This window comes from Antedon mediterranea, chromosome 5 (genome assembly GCF_964355755.1).
Source record: "Antedon mediterranea chromosome 5, ecAntMedi1.1, whole genome shotgun sequence".
In the NCBI taxonomy this organism is placed as follows: Eukaryota; Metazoa; Echinodermata; class Crinoidea; order Comatulida; family Antedonidae; genus Antedon; species Antedon mediterranea.
Window position 1 is genome coordinate 12,263,933 of NC_092674.1, and position 18,279 is coordinate 12,282,211.

Here is an 18,279-nt window from a genome sequence, read left to right on the forward strand (position 1 = left end):
ATCATTGAAATTCATAAAATCGCGCGTAAGTCACGTTGCGCAACTCTGACGTCATTCAAAATATGGAGGTGCACAACTTCAGATAAATTTCCATATAATGACAAAGTTATACAAAAGATATATTCACAAGCAATAGGGGATATGCTGCTCACAAAAATCAGGGAAAGAAAGAAGAACAAAGATGATGAGAAAAAAAGATATTTACAATCACATGGGTTATCGTGCAACTAAGTTGCGGATAACCAATAATTGTAAGGCTATGTTCACAACAGACTATATTAATTAGTGTACAACGCTGATAACAAGATGAAAGTTATAAATTGTAAAGGAAAAAAAGAGAGTTTGAGCAATAGTTATTGTTATAAGTTTTGTTCTTCATCACACTTCCTGTTACCATCCTAGAAACATGCACACTGAATTGCATCTAACCATTTACACTATAATACAATCAAACATCGTATACTCTATCTCTAACAAACATTTCAATCTTAAACTAAAGCCGAAGTGTAGTCATGTCCCGGGACCACACTCTATTAGTCACCACGGATAGATTTTCTTTATCAGTGCTTCTATGAATGGATGACTTTTGGGAGCAGGAACGCTAGTTAGTAGACCAAACTCAGTACCGTTTTTGATTGCGATCATGTGGGAAATGACCTCACGACATCTTATGCAAAAACGCAGTGGCGGATATATGGGGTGAATAGGGTGGCTAGCCACCCCCCTTAATTCTAAAAAAAAAAAAATGCAACATACCCGCGACCGTCGCTAGACGTGGATTCGACGCACCTGACTCTTTTAATTAGGAAGTGTAGGCCTAGAGCTATAGGGTAAGCATTAGTTTAGTGAAAGAGCTAAGAGTTTAATTACTATTTATGAATTCAAGAGTTTAAGAAGAAACAAGATTTAAAATCTTCGGAAAATATCCACAACTGAGTTATTTTCAAAACACACGCACTCCTTCTACTACCAGCGTCATGTTGTCGATCTAGCTCACGCTCCTTGTGTGAATGCTGACATCATCACTCTACAAAAATTTCAGTTACCTCTCCGTGTGTGCAAGCGTTACCGTGGTATATACAAACCTGAGTGGAGTGTAATATCGTGAACTTTTTTCTCGCGTATGAAGGTTTTTTATATAATAATGGTATGCAGTATAAATGATAAAAATAAAACGAGAAACATGGTGTTCTTTTATTATTTCATAGGCAAAAAATAAACATGAAATGTCTTGTATGTACACAGCGGAAAAAAGTGTGTGGTGTATTATGTATATTTATTTAACTACCAGCACTTTGACAGCTATCTTTTTTATTTAATGTCCAAGGTCAAGGTGTACATATAAAAATATTTAATAAAAATAATAAAAGTCTGTTTCATATGTCTGATTATAACAAGAAGATTAGTTAACATGTTTGTGCCAAACTGTATATTCATGACCACTCTTGATGTGACCGCCAGTAAGCTATCTGAGCTAGCCTGTCTGGTTTTGAGCAGTTGATTTTGCTAAAAAAAGGCATAGGTCTGTTTCTAACACTTTTCTGATGATTCTATTCAATCAATGTTTCTATACTTCCAATAAAATTTAGATACCTGACATAAAAAGTTTAGTTGTTAATTGGCTTTGTGTTTTTATTTCATTACCAAGATTTATAAGAGGCGATCATAGAGCCTTTTGAGAGTCATCTGTCTAGGTCAGAATTTGCACTTTAGTGGTCGTTAATATTGATCATCTCCCAGGCAGATCATCCACTTACAAGCAACACATAACATCTCTGTCAAATGTATCATGGGGCCTAATTTTGTAATACATTTAATGATGGATATGTGAATTTATAAACTTGTTTGGCAATATAAACTTGGGGTATGATAAAGGATTTGCTACCTTCATCATTCTCTTATTTGCAAGCATGAATGGTAAAAAAATTCAGGAAGACAGTGTGGGGAAGCATCAATGCTGCAATATTTTAACATGAAAGCCTTTACTGTATTCCAGTATCTCCTGCTCCCTTTCCCTCTATGTCTATGTTAAACCTGTTTTCCACTACGGCAATATATTTGCGCTAATCGAACATTCCAGAGTTCTGATTTTTTGCGCATTTTTTAAATCACAAAAAGTAGATTAAAATATAAATATGTATGTGCATGAGTCAACACTTTTAGATTCATGCGAAGAAATAAATTCAATTATTGTAAAATTATACCAAACAAATTAAGTTTGGGAATAAACTCTGTTAGTTCATCATCAGTTTAAAAATGAGAAAACAAGAGACAAAATCTTATATCATCTCAGCCAATCCAGATTCTACTTTAGAAGATCATACTGTGATATGGTAAATTGAGTGATTTTTAAAAAAAAATTGATTTTCTTTTTTGTATAGATATATTTTTAGTTAATAATAGTGTTCACAGCCACCATACAGACATTATTAAAGCTTTCATTCATTCATAGGCATTATTTTCATAATTAAAATCATTTTTTGAAAGCTTAAACATAACAGCATCATCGATCGGCTTTGTAGGAGACAAGCTGACTGGTGAGAGCTGTCAAGCACTAGATTATATATGTTTTACACATTGACCAATAATATTCTGAAAGCCTTCGATACTGTTTCGTTACCCTTCCATCAGTGTGTTAATGCATTATTTTGCTAATCCTCTCGATATGATGCTAGAGCTTTATTTATAGGGTATAGTAAAGTGCTATACATCCCTATCGCGTACAAAATTGAAAACACTTCATGATGATTGATAAATTCAAAAGGATATTTAACATTTATTTCTTTTCAAGCATGTACTAAATATAAAGCAACCTTCCACAAAGTGGGGAAATTTAGCCAGAAATTTATGAAAAGTTTTAGATATTATTTATTGATAAATTACTAGTTTAAGTTATACCATTTTTTGAACGAACACCAAGTAAATATATATATTTTTTTCTTTTAAATGCCCACAAGGTGATTTTGTGACATCACCAATATATTTATTTTTTTGAAAATCAATAAACATCGTCTGTTGGTATATAGCTATTTGCAAATATTCAATAAATTAATTTTATAATTGAGAACATATCATGCAAACATACAAACTTTAATACAAAGATGCTATAGACACTTGGCAAATACTTCTTCAAGCATTTTGCCAAGTAAATTATTCTAAAAATATGGTACAGTATCATATTAAATTTTATTACAGAATGCAGAGTAGCTAGGGCCTATTATATCTTGTTTTCTTTCCCATTTGATACATATTAAAATTTACCACTGTAACAAGCCTCAATAACATTGTTGCATGATGATTTTGTTTTTCTTGCACCTGACTAACTTGATGTTTTACTAGACCTTTTTTACTACTGTATGCCTACCAGCTGCTTAGATTCTTGAATCATCATTCATTAAGTAACAACTGCTAAGTGGTAGGCTATCTCTACTGGTATTCAATACCCTTGGGAATCTCAGTTCAATTAACAACTTGGCAATTTAAAAAATGCCAGCTTAAAAGCCAAATGGAAAATATGGATTAAGTATGGCAACAAACATTGCAAATTACAAAATATGATATGGGAAGCAGATTACTGTAAACAATGTTAGGTAGTTTACCCCACTAAATTGCTACTAATGCATTCCTTACAATATCCAGAAGTTCACTGCTTAATTTAAGGAAGTATGGTAAATAAAAGAAATGCTGGTGGCCAGTCTATAATGAACATAGCCTATACTATTTATTGTATTTTTTGTAACTTTTTGCTTGTTTCAGTCTCAAAATGTTCTTATTCCTGCTGTTATTCTTTACAAATTGTAGTATTTGTAAAAATATTGGTATTCATAATTGTCCTTTTACAATCTTTACTTTTCCTTAAGATAAATTTTTAAAAAGCTAAAGAAATTATATTATATTTTAGAAAACAGAAAAATGAAAAAATTGTCTGATAGTTAATGATCAGACAATTGAACGTGTTCATAAAACCAATTATTTGGTACACATATTGATGATCAACTCAGCTTTTATTTTTATTAAGTTATTGCCAGTTTTACTTTTACCTTGAACTTAATTTCACAGCATTTAAACTTTATTGTTAGAAATGCATTTTTAAATGTATACCAGTATAACATACATTGTATTTATTTTTATAATTTGGTTTAGAATAACTTTGTAATGATTACAATAGGATGTAAAATTCAATATGCTATAAGTGTGTCTGGTAGTTAATTTGTACCAGAAAGTATGGTAACTTCATCATTTATAATTCAAAGAGTAGGAATACATGATGCATGAATTGGCGACATTTGAAATGTCTCCACAAAGTTTATGTAATGTACAGTACTACTGTAGTAGTACTATTATTACTCACTTTTCCCTGGTATTTTACATCAAATGGCCTAATGATGATAATATCCAATGGCTAAACATTTAGTTTTAGTATTAGATAATCACAAAATGTGTATTTTTATGTTTACGACAAATACTTTTGGATTTAAAATGATCAAGTATCCTACAAATGAAAGTTTATGAGTGAAAGGAGAGAATGAGTTACTCGACTTAATTAACAAATACAAACATTTGTAAAACATAAGTTGCTGCTTCCATTTGGGAGTCGTATTAAAAATGTTGATTTTGATCTTGGTTGTGGAATTCATAGAACAACTTCTTATTTGCACAAAATTTAAAATGAAATTGTACAAGGACCATTGTAATAGAATCATTAAATAAAAGTTTTACCATGCAATAAAATGTCGAAGATATGAAATTATCCAATAAAATACCAAGGATACATTCAAGTGTGTTAAATATCAGATTAATTTTAATTGTTAATAGGAAATATAAGTACAATGTTTTGAAATACTCCTATGTTTTGACTCCTTGATAATCTGTTTAGATATTGCTTTCAATTAACTTCACAGAGTATAGCTTACTACAGATGGATTATGTTAATTCATGAAATGTACTATTTTCAATACGTAATGGACATAAATTAATAGCTATCCAATTGATGATTAGTGTAAATTCTCATACATTGATGAATAAATTGAAAATCGAAAAACTAATTTTTGCATAATATACAGTAAACAAGTTACTTAATATTCCAAAGTTGGCAAAACTTACTTTCATCAGTATGGTTTTGTTTGCTAAAGTGGTTTTCCACTCAAAATACGGAAGAGATATATTAAAAACCAGACTTAATTTGTGTATAATTGTGTCAGAATTTTAGCCCTAAGGTGATCAAGATGTTTAGAAAACCTTATTTTGTCAGTTATAATTAAGTAAATCTTGCGTTTATGATTTTATCAGATGTCCACATCCTTCAACAAAACCTTGCTGACTTACCATTCACTTTCTTCTGTCAAAACACCATAATCATAGACATGTGTATTTACTGAAAAATTGATGAATTAATTTAAATTATTTTTTATTTATGATTGTTTTGTTCTAATGATGTGTTATGGTAATTTATTTTAAATGATCTGTTAAGGTATGCAGTATCATATATCAAACTGTTTATGTCATTTAAGCACTTCTTACCAAAGTTGAAGTCAACTTGAACATAGAATCCTATTTTAGCAATAAACACACTATGACCAACATGCTTTGATAAGACTGACTGAGAGGCATCAACTGTTGATGACCGGATATTAGGTCTATTTTCATTTGGTAGAAATGTATTTATTAATGATCTTTTTAAACACAAAAATAATAGTTTAGAGCCTTGGGTTAGCCCCTATGAAATATTATTTGCCACATGATGTCCTGTTCTTCTTTGTGAGTTGAATGAGTAGAATATTTCATGAATTGATTGACTGTTCCATTAAACAAGGCAAAAGTTAGACAGTTAATCATTCAACTTCCCATTATACGTATACAAATCATTTACCTAACTATTGTAACTTTATTAATTAATCCACTGCTTCCATTTTGAATATATCAAGAGGGGTTTATGCAGTGACAATTATATTTCACTTTAAATGATATATAATAAGTGAAATTTATAGTAAATTCTAAATTTAACCAATCACATAGTAGACTTACTTAGTTATTATGCAATATGTTGTATAATGAATATTTCGTTCTTTTGTTCTACAATAGATGTCCCAAAAAACATGAAAAATAAAAAATAATTTAAAAAAAAAAGACTTTGAATAGGCCATTTTGTAGTTTAAAATAAACTTAATCACTTCCATAGAAAAAAAAACTTTAAAAAATAATGTTTGCACTTTATAAATACAAAAAGACAAAATAAACAGTTAAATTCAACCAAAATCCATTTCAGTCAATTTGACTATTTTTTGCTTTAAATTACATTTTGTCAGATAAATAATTTGTTTTTCTCTAATTTTCAGTCAAAGTAAATAACTATTATGTAAATGACAGATTAGTCACCCATAAATAATAATACTGGTATGTTGTGTTTAGCCAGGTGTAATAGTAAAATTAGTATATGGCATGGAATAAATCATAGGTAGATGCAGTTGTTAGTTTATATGCATACATGGACAAAATGACACTTTTAATAGATTCATTGATGCATAGCTACCTGGGTGCCTGAGATTCTATGGAAATTTTGAAAAACCATGTTGTTAAAAAAGTCATAATCCCTCAACTGGGGGTTGTATGAGAAACATTTTTACTGGAAAGTGTTCTTAAAAAGATCACCGTACAGTATATGTAGAAGTTTGAAACATGATATGTAAAATTCTCATGCAAATTAATAAGCTTTATTTACAGTGTGGTACCTGCCAAGTTAGATGATACTCATTGCCAAATCCTTAAATGAAACTACATATTAATTATTAATTAATTCATTTTATCTCCCATATTTATTTTTTATTTTCTTACATTTGGTTTTGTTTTTTTTTTTCAATTAGGAATGTTTCATGAGATAGACTTCCTTGTTCGTCCATCAGTTGATTTTCCAGTTGATATGTATTTTGTCATGGACTTGTCACGTTCCATGAGAGATGATTTAGCCACCATGAAAAATGTCATTGGAGATCTTGGTAAATTTTGTTTTTCATGCTAATGAACTTGAAATAAGACAAAATAATTATGTACTATTGCACTTAATTTACCAGAAACTAAATGTAAAAATTAGGTACCATATATTTAAGATTTTTTGTTGTTGAAATACTGGCTTTAGTTTTAAATTAGAAATTTTTGTATTTTAACAATACCAATGATTCTTTTTATCTCAATAGCTAGAGAAATGGGAACCGTTACGAAGGATCTAAAACTTGGTTTTGCATCATTTGTAGATAAAACAGTCATTCCATATGTAATATCCTATGCTCTTGAGTAAGTGTTTTTTTAACCATTTCATACTTATTTTTAAATGATAACAATCTTAATTGATCAGATGTTTATCCTAATTTTGATGTAATTGTATTTTATACTAAGTACAATTTTAGTTAATAACAGTTTAAAAACATGCATGTCATTTTTTAATGGAACCAACCAAAACCCACATTACCTGTAATTTAGATCACTAACCTGTCTCTAGATCACCAACTTAGGCTAATTGGGTTGAGATGATAATTTAATAACCTTAACCTAGTACCATTTTTCTGTCAAGGACCTAAACATTATTGCTTTTAATATTTACTTTTAATATTTACTTTATTTTAATTATTATTAGGACCTATAAATTCATAAATGATGACACAAGATCATATCAATTTGTTCAATTTAATGCTACACAATTTTTCAATTATTATATCTTTGTATTTTTATTGTTTACTTCTTTGTGTTCAAGTGCAGTATATGGAGAGCCGTCTCGATAGTGCTTTGCACTCATGGCAATCCTCAGGGTACTGCACCGCTGTCTTGTATGCGTTTTTGTGCCTGAAAATTGAATAAAATAAAATAAAATAAAAAATATCTATGATTAATCAAACATGCTGATCCCAATTTTTTTTATAAAGAAGCAATGTGTGTGTTTCTGATTTCAGAAAAATTGTAAACATACAGGTACTAAGACCTTGATGTAATAAGTTAATATTAATTTGAAAATAATTTGGCCCTAAGGCTTCAATTCCTATGTTTTTACCATGGCAATTAATTGAAGCACTTAATTCTATACAAGCAAGCGTCCCTCTTCTAAAAAATGTTTTTGATGAAGTGCAATACTTGAACTACTACTGAGTGCATGTTAACCTAAAATTAATAATAGGGACTTTACACATCAGGGCGGAATGCAAAAATGCGACAATTTTGGAGGCGCAGCATATCAGCGTTTCCCGTCCTGCTATGTAAAGTCCCTAATAATGAAACTTTTAATCTTTATAGTATGTCTTTTCCCCAACTAGAACTAGGAAATTTAGCAATAAAACCACAATAACAGTAATTTAGACATTACTTTTATTCTCTCCAAACCATCACTAGTATTCGAGGTGAATTATTCAACAGGTAAAGTAGACTGGATGCCCGTACTGAATGTAATTGCATTATGATATTATATTCTATTGTAGTTCAATATCTGTAGGATCTTCACTCATTGCATTTTGCCTTGATTGCATTTGTCATCCTATATCTGCCATTGGTATCTTCATTCTTTGTATTTAAATAGAAATGTTCAGGTTAAATGAACCTTTACCTTTTATGTTTCCGAAGACAGACACACTATAGTATATTTGCAGTGTATCAACATTGTTATTGTACTGTATAAAGTAATAAAACAAGTTTTCCAAAAAAGGATTAAAATATGTTGACTATTTTTGGGTTATAACAATATAGGCCTAGGTCTACCAATTGTGTGATTTTCCCATGATGCATTTTGCTAATAAGACTTATCCTATAATTAATTTACTTTTGCTTGTGAAGTATTGAAGACTTTTCCAATAATGTATTTAATTACCATATGCATGAACCAGCCTCAACTAGAATTCATATCACTGGAAATAAAGCTTTTTGAAATACAAAAGTTACTGTAATAAGCTGACCATCAACAAACAAAATAAGCTTAGGATGGTATTAGGTAAAATATACAATGATTTAAATCACAATAATAAAGGCTTATTATCTTCAACAATATTTACAAATTTAAAATTAAAATTAATATTGAATATTCTTCTACTACTGACACTTTATGTACTCTTAGGTTAAATATGTCTCTCAAAATTCAAAATATCTTTTGTTTTGGCAATTTTTTTTCACTGCAATCTCTATTTCTTGTAATTTTTCTAAAAGCAAACACATTGTTCTCCAAGGGTAACATAATGCATGGATAATATCAGTGTATACAAATGAATTTGATGTTGTTTTGAGCATTTATGTTTTGTGAGATATTTGCTATTGACCCAGGTTGTCACCTTAAATCATTTTTTTTGATAATACACAATTCTAAGGGCCTGTTTCTATTGAAAAATAAAAAAAGAACGGTTTTTTTGGAAACCGGTTTTGGCTGTTGTTTATAAATAAAGATCGCGTTGCAGCTCAATTTTTACTCCCAATAAAACCGGTTCCGTCCATGTGCGTTCGTTATGAATGACATCATTATATACACCACAATGCAGTTCGTTAGGCGGAAGCGTGATTGGATCGAGGTCATGTTTACTTTTTTTCGCGATCCCCAAGAAATAGCATCCATTTCATCATAGAAGGGGGAATTATTACCTGAAACATTATTGTGGTCCTTGGTTAAAGTATAGGTACGTCGCACCCTCTGATATTGTCAAGTTGAACTCGTCTAGCTTTCACACGCTTTACAATATTCTTAAAAACATGTAGGCCTAGGCCTACGTGAGTCTTTCTTCCGACTCCCGACAAGTCCCCTCATCTTCTTCCCTTCACATGTTTTTTACGAACCTAAATAAAATACTCACTATCTAGAGAAATAAAAATGACTTAGGCCTAGGTCCTATCGCGCAGGTTTGACTGCGAGTTGACCGTAATCGTCCCAGTACAGCAGACTGGAGAGTTCAGTTTTTGGGGTCAAATTGAGACCGCAATTGTGTTGCAGCTAAAAATTGCTCCACGGAAACTGGTTTCAGAACGGTTCTGTGCGATCGAGACCGCAATCAATTGGGGTTTTTGAAACCGTTTTTAAGATCGGTTCTTTTTTTGTGGTTTTTTGTGGGGACCCATTTCTGCTGGCAAGAAAAAACATTTCTTGAAAAGAACGGTATTCAAAACCGTATTATCTGCTCTATAGAAACAGGCCCTAATTTAGGTGTTTTTTTTTTTTTTATTTCTGTGGGGGAAACATCATTATGACAATGTTAATGTCAATGTTATACTGCCAAGAAATTTAGTGCAGTGTGAACAACCCTTAATGACAGAATTACACCAACAAGATATGTTCAACCTATAGACAATTTACCTTCAAGTAATTCCACTAAAATCATCAATGAAAATACATAAATTGTTTAATCCAGAGTATTTAAAAAAAAAGCATTATTTAGCCTCTCCTACTTCAGAATTCCAGTCAACACAAAAGCTATGATGAACTTGAATTAAAACTTCTATTTACCATAGTAGATAAGGATTATACTGTAACACAATAGTATTGTATGTTTACATAATGTTGAATACAAGAGAATAATTGTATTACCATTCACTTATGAAGGTCTGTGGTATTACAATAGTAGTACTGTAGTGCTATGTCTACTCTCAGTGGAACAAATATGCTTGCTCATTTTTAGAACTGATATGCTTGAAAACAAGGCAATATACATGGCTGCAGTCGCGTGCTCAAGTTAGAGTAGAGTTGCGTTGCATGTGACTAAAAAAATAGAATATCTTCCAACATCTACGGTATATAAATTATGCTTAATTCTGAGAAATGCAAACACAGTGCAAAAACTGTTGTGTATATAACTGTCCTGGTTACTCACCCTAGCGGTCCCAGATGTATTTCTTTTATTTATTTATTTATTTATTTACAATCTCATTCAGAGCGGGGAACTTGCCACTTACAGAATTATAACAATTTACTCATGAGATAATATCTTTTCATATTTGTCTTTTAACATGAAAGGTTTTGATCAAACTATTTTTAAAGTTTATTTCTTTAGAAAGTTTTTTGGGTACCCTTATAACTACGGTAGCGACATTTGATTTGAAAATTGTTTTTTCTTGTTTATTTCATTGCAAAGTGAGCAAAATGCAAAATAATAGTGATAAAATTAAATTTAATTTCATTTAGACTAGCCACAATTCAGATTATCTTGCAGAAAAATTATAAACTGTAAACACAGGTGAAAATCACTATAAAATAACTAAAATCGGATGGAAATTAGTTTAATTGGAAGATTGTAGATTGTCTTTTTGGTTGGCATCTGCAACAGCGCCATCATTTAGCTACATTATCTGTGTGAATCAGAAATGTTCAGGCTAGGGGCAGCCCAATTTTTCAGAACCTTATGGCCCACTTTTAAGCCAATATTTTTGAGAACCATATAGCCTACATAAGATAAGTCCTTGATTTTAGTTGTATAAATATGAAAAAAAAAAAAAATATAATACTGCATGATGCATCTAACATGTTTATAATGTTTAAATATTAATCTTGAAAGTAAATTTTTAAAACAATTTACTTAGTGCCTGTATTGGCATTTAACTATGCAGTGGTTGATGAAAACTGGAAAAATGAAGTTTGAATAATTAATCTTTATCTAATTAAACTTTCAACATTAAAATATAGGTCACAAGATTTGTGTGTCATAAACACACTAATACTGTACTTAGAAAAGATATTGGTACCACTACAATGTATTTTACATTAAACTAAATTAATTGTCTATGTTTTTAAATCCAAATAGATGTTGTGAAAAAAGTTATAGACCTGGAATTGTGTTATTTTGTATAGTATGTCTGTCTTTGAAAATATTATATGTTCTAATAATACCTTCATATCTGTTGTAAAAAAACATACTTTTGAAATATTCTAGTGTAGATCTTACTTGATTTGCTTAAAACATCTAAGTATACTCTTTGATATTGAGGTAGATTTAAGACAGATTGGTTTAATCAGGGAGTTGTACTCCCTGGTTCAATACATTGTAAAGGGAAAATTCATTGTTTATTTTTTTCATTAAAGGCTTTTGGGCATTTTCTTCCTCATATTTTAACTTTTGAATCCGCCTCTGGGTATCACAACTAATGCATGACAATTTGCTTTTTTACAACATGTCATATATTTTAACATTCTACAATACAATAAACAGAAACTTGAACTTTATTTATTTATTTCTGATAAAGATCCATACCATTGTGTGAATCAAGTTCATTGAATGGTTTGATTGAACAGAACAACTTAGGCTGTTTTGGTTGAATATGCCATTTTAATATCACATAATATTTATTCACTTTAACCAAAAATTGTATTGAAAACAAAAAATCATTTACATAAAAAATCTGTAATTTAAAGTCAACAGTTTTTTTTTGTCTTTTTATAAGTGTTTATTTTTTTTTTCTGTATAAGTGATTAATTAAAAAACTGCGAAATAGCCTTTTCAAAGTCTTTTTTATAAATTAATCTTTAATTTTCATATTTGGGGAACAGTTGCATCTTTAAAGAAAAACCTTTGTCTGATCAGTGAGTTTTTTACAACTCCCTTGTCTGATAGAGTATGTTTTGCTTTAATTTACAAAAGTTAATTTTGTGGACAAAGTGAATAACTATAGTATTATGTGACATTATTAAAATGGCATATTCAACAAAAAATAATAATATCTTATATCCCAGTGTCTTAAACTTGTAATATCAATTTAATAATTAATTTAATATTAATTTTATTTCATATAAAAAGGTACTTTATTTATCCAACATTCACAGGAGATCTTAAATTGTACTGTATTCCTGTGACCTAGTTGCAATTGTTAATGGTAGACTACTTTTACAGTCTTACAATTTGTAACCTCTAATGTATGTTATGTACTTTTAAATGATGAACAAACAACAATTATTGGTTTTCCTTTTTTTTGAAGAACACAGTATTGTATTGTATTTGTTTATATCGTTAACAATTAAGATTGTAAATAAGAAAATGTCAACAGACTAATTTTTGATTGAAACAATTTACAGTACACTGTCAGTATTGTCACGGTGGACTATGAGACACATTTTATCGAATATATACTAATATATAATTGCTGTTAAATGACATGAAGAAATGTCAAGATTTTGGTAGTTTAGTTTCTCTTATTTTATTGAAAACTAATTTTTTTTTTTTTTTTTTTTTCTCTAAAAGTCCAAATTTAGTTTAATTTTTATTATTACAAGAATGGGCCTATACATATTTTTATATATTTAAAAACAATAAAATGACAACATAAGAATAATATTCTTATCAGTATTATTAAAATAAACTTTTAAATTGATAACTTCCTGTTATTATCATTAGTTTGTTTTAGTTGTTATTTAAATAAAGCTATGCACTGTATATGTAACAAGTAGGTTATGCAGCAGACATAGGACACATTTCAAATAAAGGTGTCCTCAAGATATTACAGTTAAAAACACTCAATCCAGTTGTCCCTGTGCGATTTTTGGCTGCAATGCAAAATAATGGCTATTTTGAACAAATTACCATTTGAGCGCATTGTGAATTGATTATGGTAAATTTTTTTATTACAATTTTATAAAAAAGGCTCTTTTCTTAATCGTAAAACTAAAAAATGAATCAGTTTTTTCAGTAAAGGTCTATAGTTGCATCTCAAGATGTGAAAGACAAGATAGTCAGTTGCATGTGCCCTTGTAAATCACTAAGTGAATCCTTGGTAGCATTACTCCTGACTGAATCATTAGCAGACTGGTGCATGCATATTTCATGTCAGCTATTTCATTTCCATATATGCATGTTTCATGCTTACCTTGTCAAAGCTATTATAAAAATCATTCATTTGATAGCGTTCTTTTGAATTATGTGATTACCTATTTGAATTGATTCCTCGGTGATGGGTAGATCATTCAGTATTGAAATAAAACTTGCTGGGGGGAAAACTTATATAAGAATTATTTTGTTATGGTTTGAAAGGTGGAATTCTTTAATAAAGAAGTTTTGGATGTGAAGCCTAGGTCTACTGTTATCTAGCAAACAATGTATACAGACTCTAGTCTCTTGAGAGTGTTGACAAAGTGCGAGGCACGCGAGGCAAGCGCGGCATGCCAAATATTTGTGCGAGGCATCATTTTATCATTTCCAAAAGTGCGAGGCATGCGAGGCATATAGTTTACAATTTCAAAAAGGTGCGAGGCATATCTTAACGTGCTATTATGATATATTATAGGCCTAATAATCAATCGATACAAGCGTATCTAAATAGATTCGTGTATACACTCATCATGTTGTTTATTTTTATGTAACGATTGTTTTTTCATTCAAGTCATATCGTGTCAAATTTTACTTTTACAAAAGTGCCCAAACTACGGTTCAAAAATCTGAACGACAGTCTTCAACTTTCAATAAACAATAATTGTTATAGCGACACACTCATCAAATGACTGCAATGTTTGTTGGCATTTCGAGCGTGTTCACTCACATGTCTCTCGAACATAGCAGAGTGAAAATAATATTTTGTCACACCCCTGCGCCTAGATCCGGTAGACCTGAGAGATGGACAATCCCTCTTTACTATTTAGCAGGTAGCGGAATGATTCAGCCCTCAGCTCAGAGGATTGTGGTGCATTCCCCTCCTATAGCACGTGGTTTCAGCAGCAACGCACAGACTTCTCTCTGAGCGGCGTGCCAAAGACATTTTTGACATTCCATTCTCTAGGAACAACACGTGTACCTCTCTCGCAAATAAGGTGAACAGCGATTGCCAGGACAAGTTCAATAACTGGCGGTGAATAAAAGGTAACTGATATGCCGATCCAATAACATGCCGCAAAGAAAAAAATTGCGACAGAATTCTGGAGCGCGTGTGAAAAAAGACTTACGTCCGACAATTGTAATACTAGGCCTAAAATTAAACTTTAGCTAATATGCTTAGCCCTAACCTAGATAAGAGGCCTATGTAGAAAATAATTTAATCAATTTTGATAAAATAATAATTGGTGTAATATTTAATAATGATACACTATTCCTGTTTGTATTACGAACGATTTTTATTTATTGTTGTCCATGTACGTACTAATAAACCTGGCGCTAGTTTCCTTCGCTTGTATTTTTACTCCAAATTTGATAACTAACTTTATCGTGTGAATACCACACCTTAGAAGTATACCTCATGAGTACTTTAATGAAAGAATCACATAAAAAGTAACAAATAAATCCTTAAATTAATGATTTTACAGGCGTGTTTCTCGCACACTGTTCGCGAATTTCACTTATTCAATGTTCAATATTTTTGTTTCTATGGAGCCCCAAAAGAGCAACGATAATAGAGGACTAAAACTCAGTGGAATGCGTCAATTTCTCATGCATTTATTGGTGAAAAACACGTTTTATTTCAATATATTTGTTAATTTGTCAATAAAAATGTTGTAATATGTTACTGCTGATACTGTTCTGTTTTCAAAGAATAATAATCGATCCTAAATCAACATCACTACCTAGTCTAGACCTAGGACATCCTACTAAGGATATTATGATGAATTTTTCTATTTTATTCTTTAAAAGGTTAACGAAACCGTGTACATTATCAACAGTAACATTTTTCCTTACTGACAGTGACAAAATCTATTGAAATTGTACTTGATTTTCACCAAATAATGCGTTAAATATAAATGGATTCCACAGAGTTTTTAGCCCTCTAATTAATTTTGCTCTTTTGGCGTTCCATAGAAACCAAAATATTGAACATTGAGTGTGCGAAATGCGAGAAAAACAACGTCTGTAAAATCACCAATTTAATGGATTTAGTGTTACTTTTATGTGATTTTTCTTCATTAAAGTAGGCCTACTAATTCTAAGCTGTGGTATTCAGGATAAAGCCTTGGTTAAATTACAAGGCAGGTGCAAAAGGAAACTAGCCTAGCGGGCCTAGGCCTAGGCTACTTCAATTTCGGTGATTTCCTGCCTTGCAATTTTGAGAAATGATAAAATGATGCCTCGCATTTTTTGATGATGGTAAAACGATGCCTCGCATAAATTTCTGACTTGCCTCGCATGCCTTCCCTGCCTCGCGTGCCTCGCTGCCTCGCACTTTGTTACTACCCGTCTCTTGATAACCAGAGGAGTTTCCTAATAATTTGCATGATCTACTATCTCAATTTATCCCAATTATTGTGGGTATAAATAAATATTGAATGTATATATTTATCATAGGCACTAGACTCCTTTTTCATGTCATTGAATTTTGTTGCATATGATGACTTGGAGCGGCGCCTAGATTCTGCTACCAGTTCTTTTGATTGCACCAACTATGTTTGGATTTATTTTGTAACAAGGCCAACAGCCATAAGTCGCATGCTCTCAGAAAAAAATGAACTTTCAAAAAGTAATGTACTTTAAAACTTTTCTGTACATCAAAATAGTTCAAAGAGTACAGAAAAGCGATAAAACGCATAGTGATACCGGATGGACAGACAGACCGACAGACCGACCGACTGTCATAGTGAACTATAGAGTCGCGTCCACGCGACTAAAAATGATGGCGAACCACTGATGTATAATAGTTTTTATATTTTTAAATATGTACACTTATTTATAATAAAAACATGTACTTTCAAACAAGACTTTTAATGAGGATCATTCACAGAATTGATGCTTGTTGAGAAACAAATTATGGGATCTTTATAGAGGGCGGTATATCTTATAAATTACTCATCATGAAAATGTTCAAATGCATTTGGTGTACTCATTTTTATTTTTTGCTTGTTTGCTTGAATTTGTAGTTACTTACATTTTTCAATCATTGTTTGTTTCTTTTTTAGACGTGATAATCCATGTTTTCTAGAGGGAGATTTTTGTGAACAACCTTATGGTTTTAGAAATGTCATTCCACTGGTTGATGATATTAATTTATTTGAGGTAAAATACACTCCGTTGAGTTCCTAGACTTTGTTGGTATTGGCATTGGCTATATTAAAGGCTACTGACATGGCTGAGGATTTAATGCTCCAAGCGCATATTAAACATCACTTGCTCACACAAAACAACCCATTCTTCGAATTGAAGACTTTTACTTACCAAATTTACTATTTTGTATCATGTGACATTAGTGATTTTGTTGCATTCAGTGATAACAGTGACATTCAATGGTCCCATTCAACATGCAAGTGAAAATGGTGATGTCATGCGATAAGCCAAAAAATGTGAAAACCAACCAATATAGACTAAAATCAGAGCCTTGCTTTTCATAATTGACTTTGTTTAAATACCAAATTATCTTTTTTTATAATTGCACATATTCTTTTTTTTTCAGAGAACACTTAAAGATCAAACCTTTTCGATGAGTCTTGATAGACCAGAGGGTGGACTTGATGCCCTGATGCAAGCTACTGTCTGCAGGGTATCTAATTTTACCTATTTACTTGTTTAATGACTCACATTTGAGATGTGGTAGTTTTTATGCTAAATTAACCTAAATAATATTGATGGATCAAAAGTAGTTTATTATTTTATGTTTATATTGATTTATCTATCAATCAAAGGATGTGTCAATACTATTAATTTAATTTTAATGTATTAACAATTTATAATTGATTTCACTGACATACAATAGTGGGCCTACTGTGATCATACTGTTTACAATGTTTTGTTTGATTTGTGTTTAATTTAACTGTTTCTTTTGACTAAGTTTTATAAGTTAAAACACTTTTTTTTTATAGAGAAGTGATTAACTTTATCAGAACTACAAAATTGCCTATTTAAAGTCTGTTTTTATTATTAGACTTAAGTTCAATTTTCATGTTTTTTTTCATCTTTAACATGAATTCAAAATGAAACCCAACCAAGAGAAGGCCTTCCACACTTTTAATGATCATTTTGATGTCATTGATTTTTAGGAGCAAATAGGTTGGCGTAATTATTCAAGACATTTTATTATTTATATGAGTGATGCAGGATTTCACTTCGCACTTGATGGCAAGGTTTGTAGAAAAATGTATAAGATATCAGGGGTAGCTGGCTCATTTGAGAGATAGCTGGCTCATTTGAGGGGTAGCTGGCTCATTTGAGAGATATCTGGCTCATTTGAGGGGTAGCTGGCTCATTTGAGAGATAGCTGGCTCATTTGAGGGGTAGCTGGCTCATTTGAGGGGTAGCTGGCTCATTTGAGGGGTAGCTGGCTCATTTGAGGGGTAGCTGGCTCATTTAAGGGGTAGCTGGCTCATTTGAGGGGTAGCTGGCTCATTTGAGGGGTAGCTGGCTCATTTCAGAGATAGCTGGCTCATTTGAGGTG

At 31.2% G+C, this 18,279-nt stretch overlaps 1 protein-coding gene across 1 annotated transcript in view; it reads left to right on the top strand.

The window, feature by feature from the left end:
• The window catches only part of LOC140049698 (integrin beta-1-like), a 71,010-nt gene that overhangs the window by 31,981 nt on the left and 20,750 nt on the right, over positions 1 to 18,279 (top strand). Inside the window, exons 6-10 of the mRNA XM_072094647.1 lie at positions 6,861 to 6,992; positions 7,191 to 7,287; positions 16,811 to 16,907; positions 17,302 to 17,388; positions 17,885 to 17,968. Of these exons, the coding sequence (XP_071950748.1) occupies positions 6,861 to 6,992; positions 7,191 to 7,287; positions 16,811 to 16,907; positions 17,302 to 17,388; positions 17,885 to 17,968 (497 nt within the window). The remainder of the gene's footprint in view (positions 1 to 6,860; positions 6,993 to 7,190; positions 7,288 to 16,810; positions 16,908 to 17,301; positions 17,389 to 17,884; positions 17,969 to 18,279) is intronic.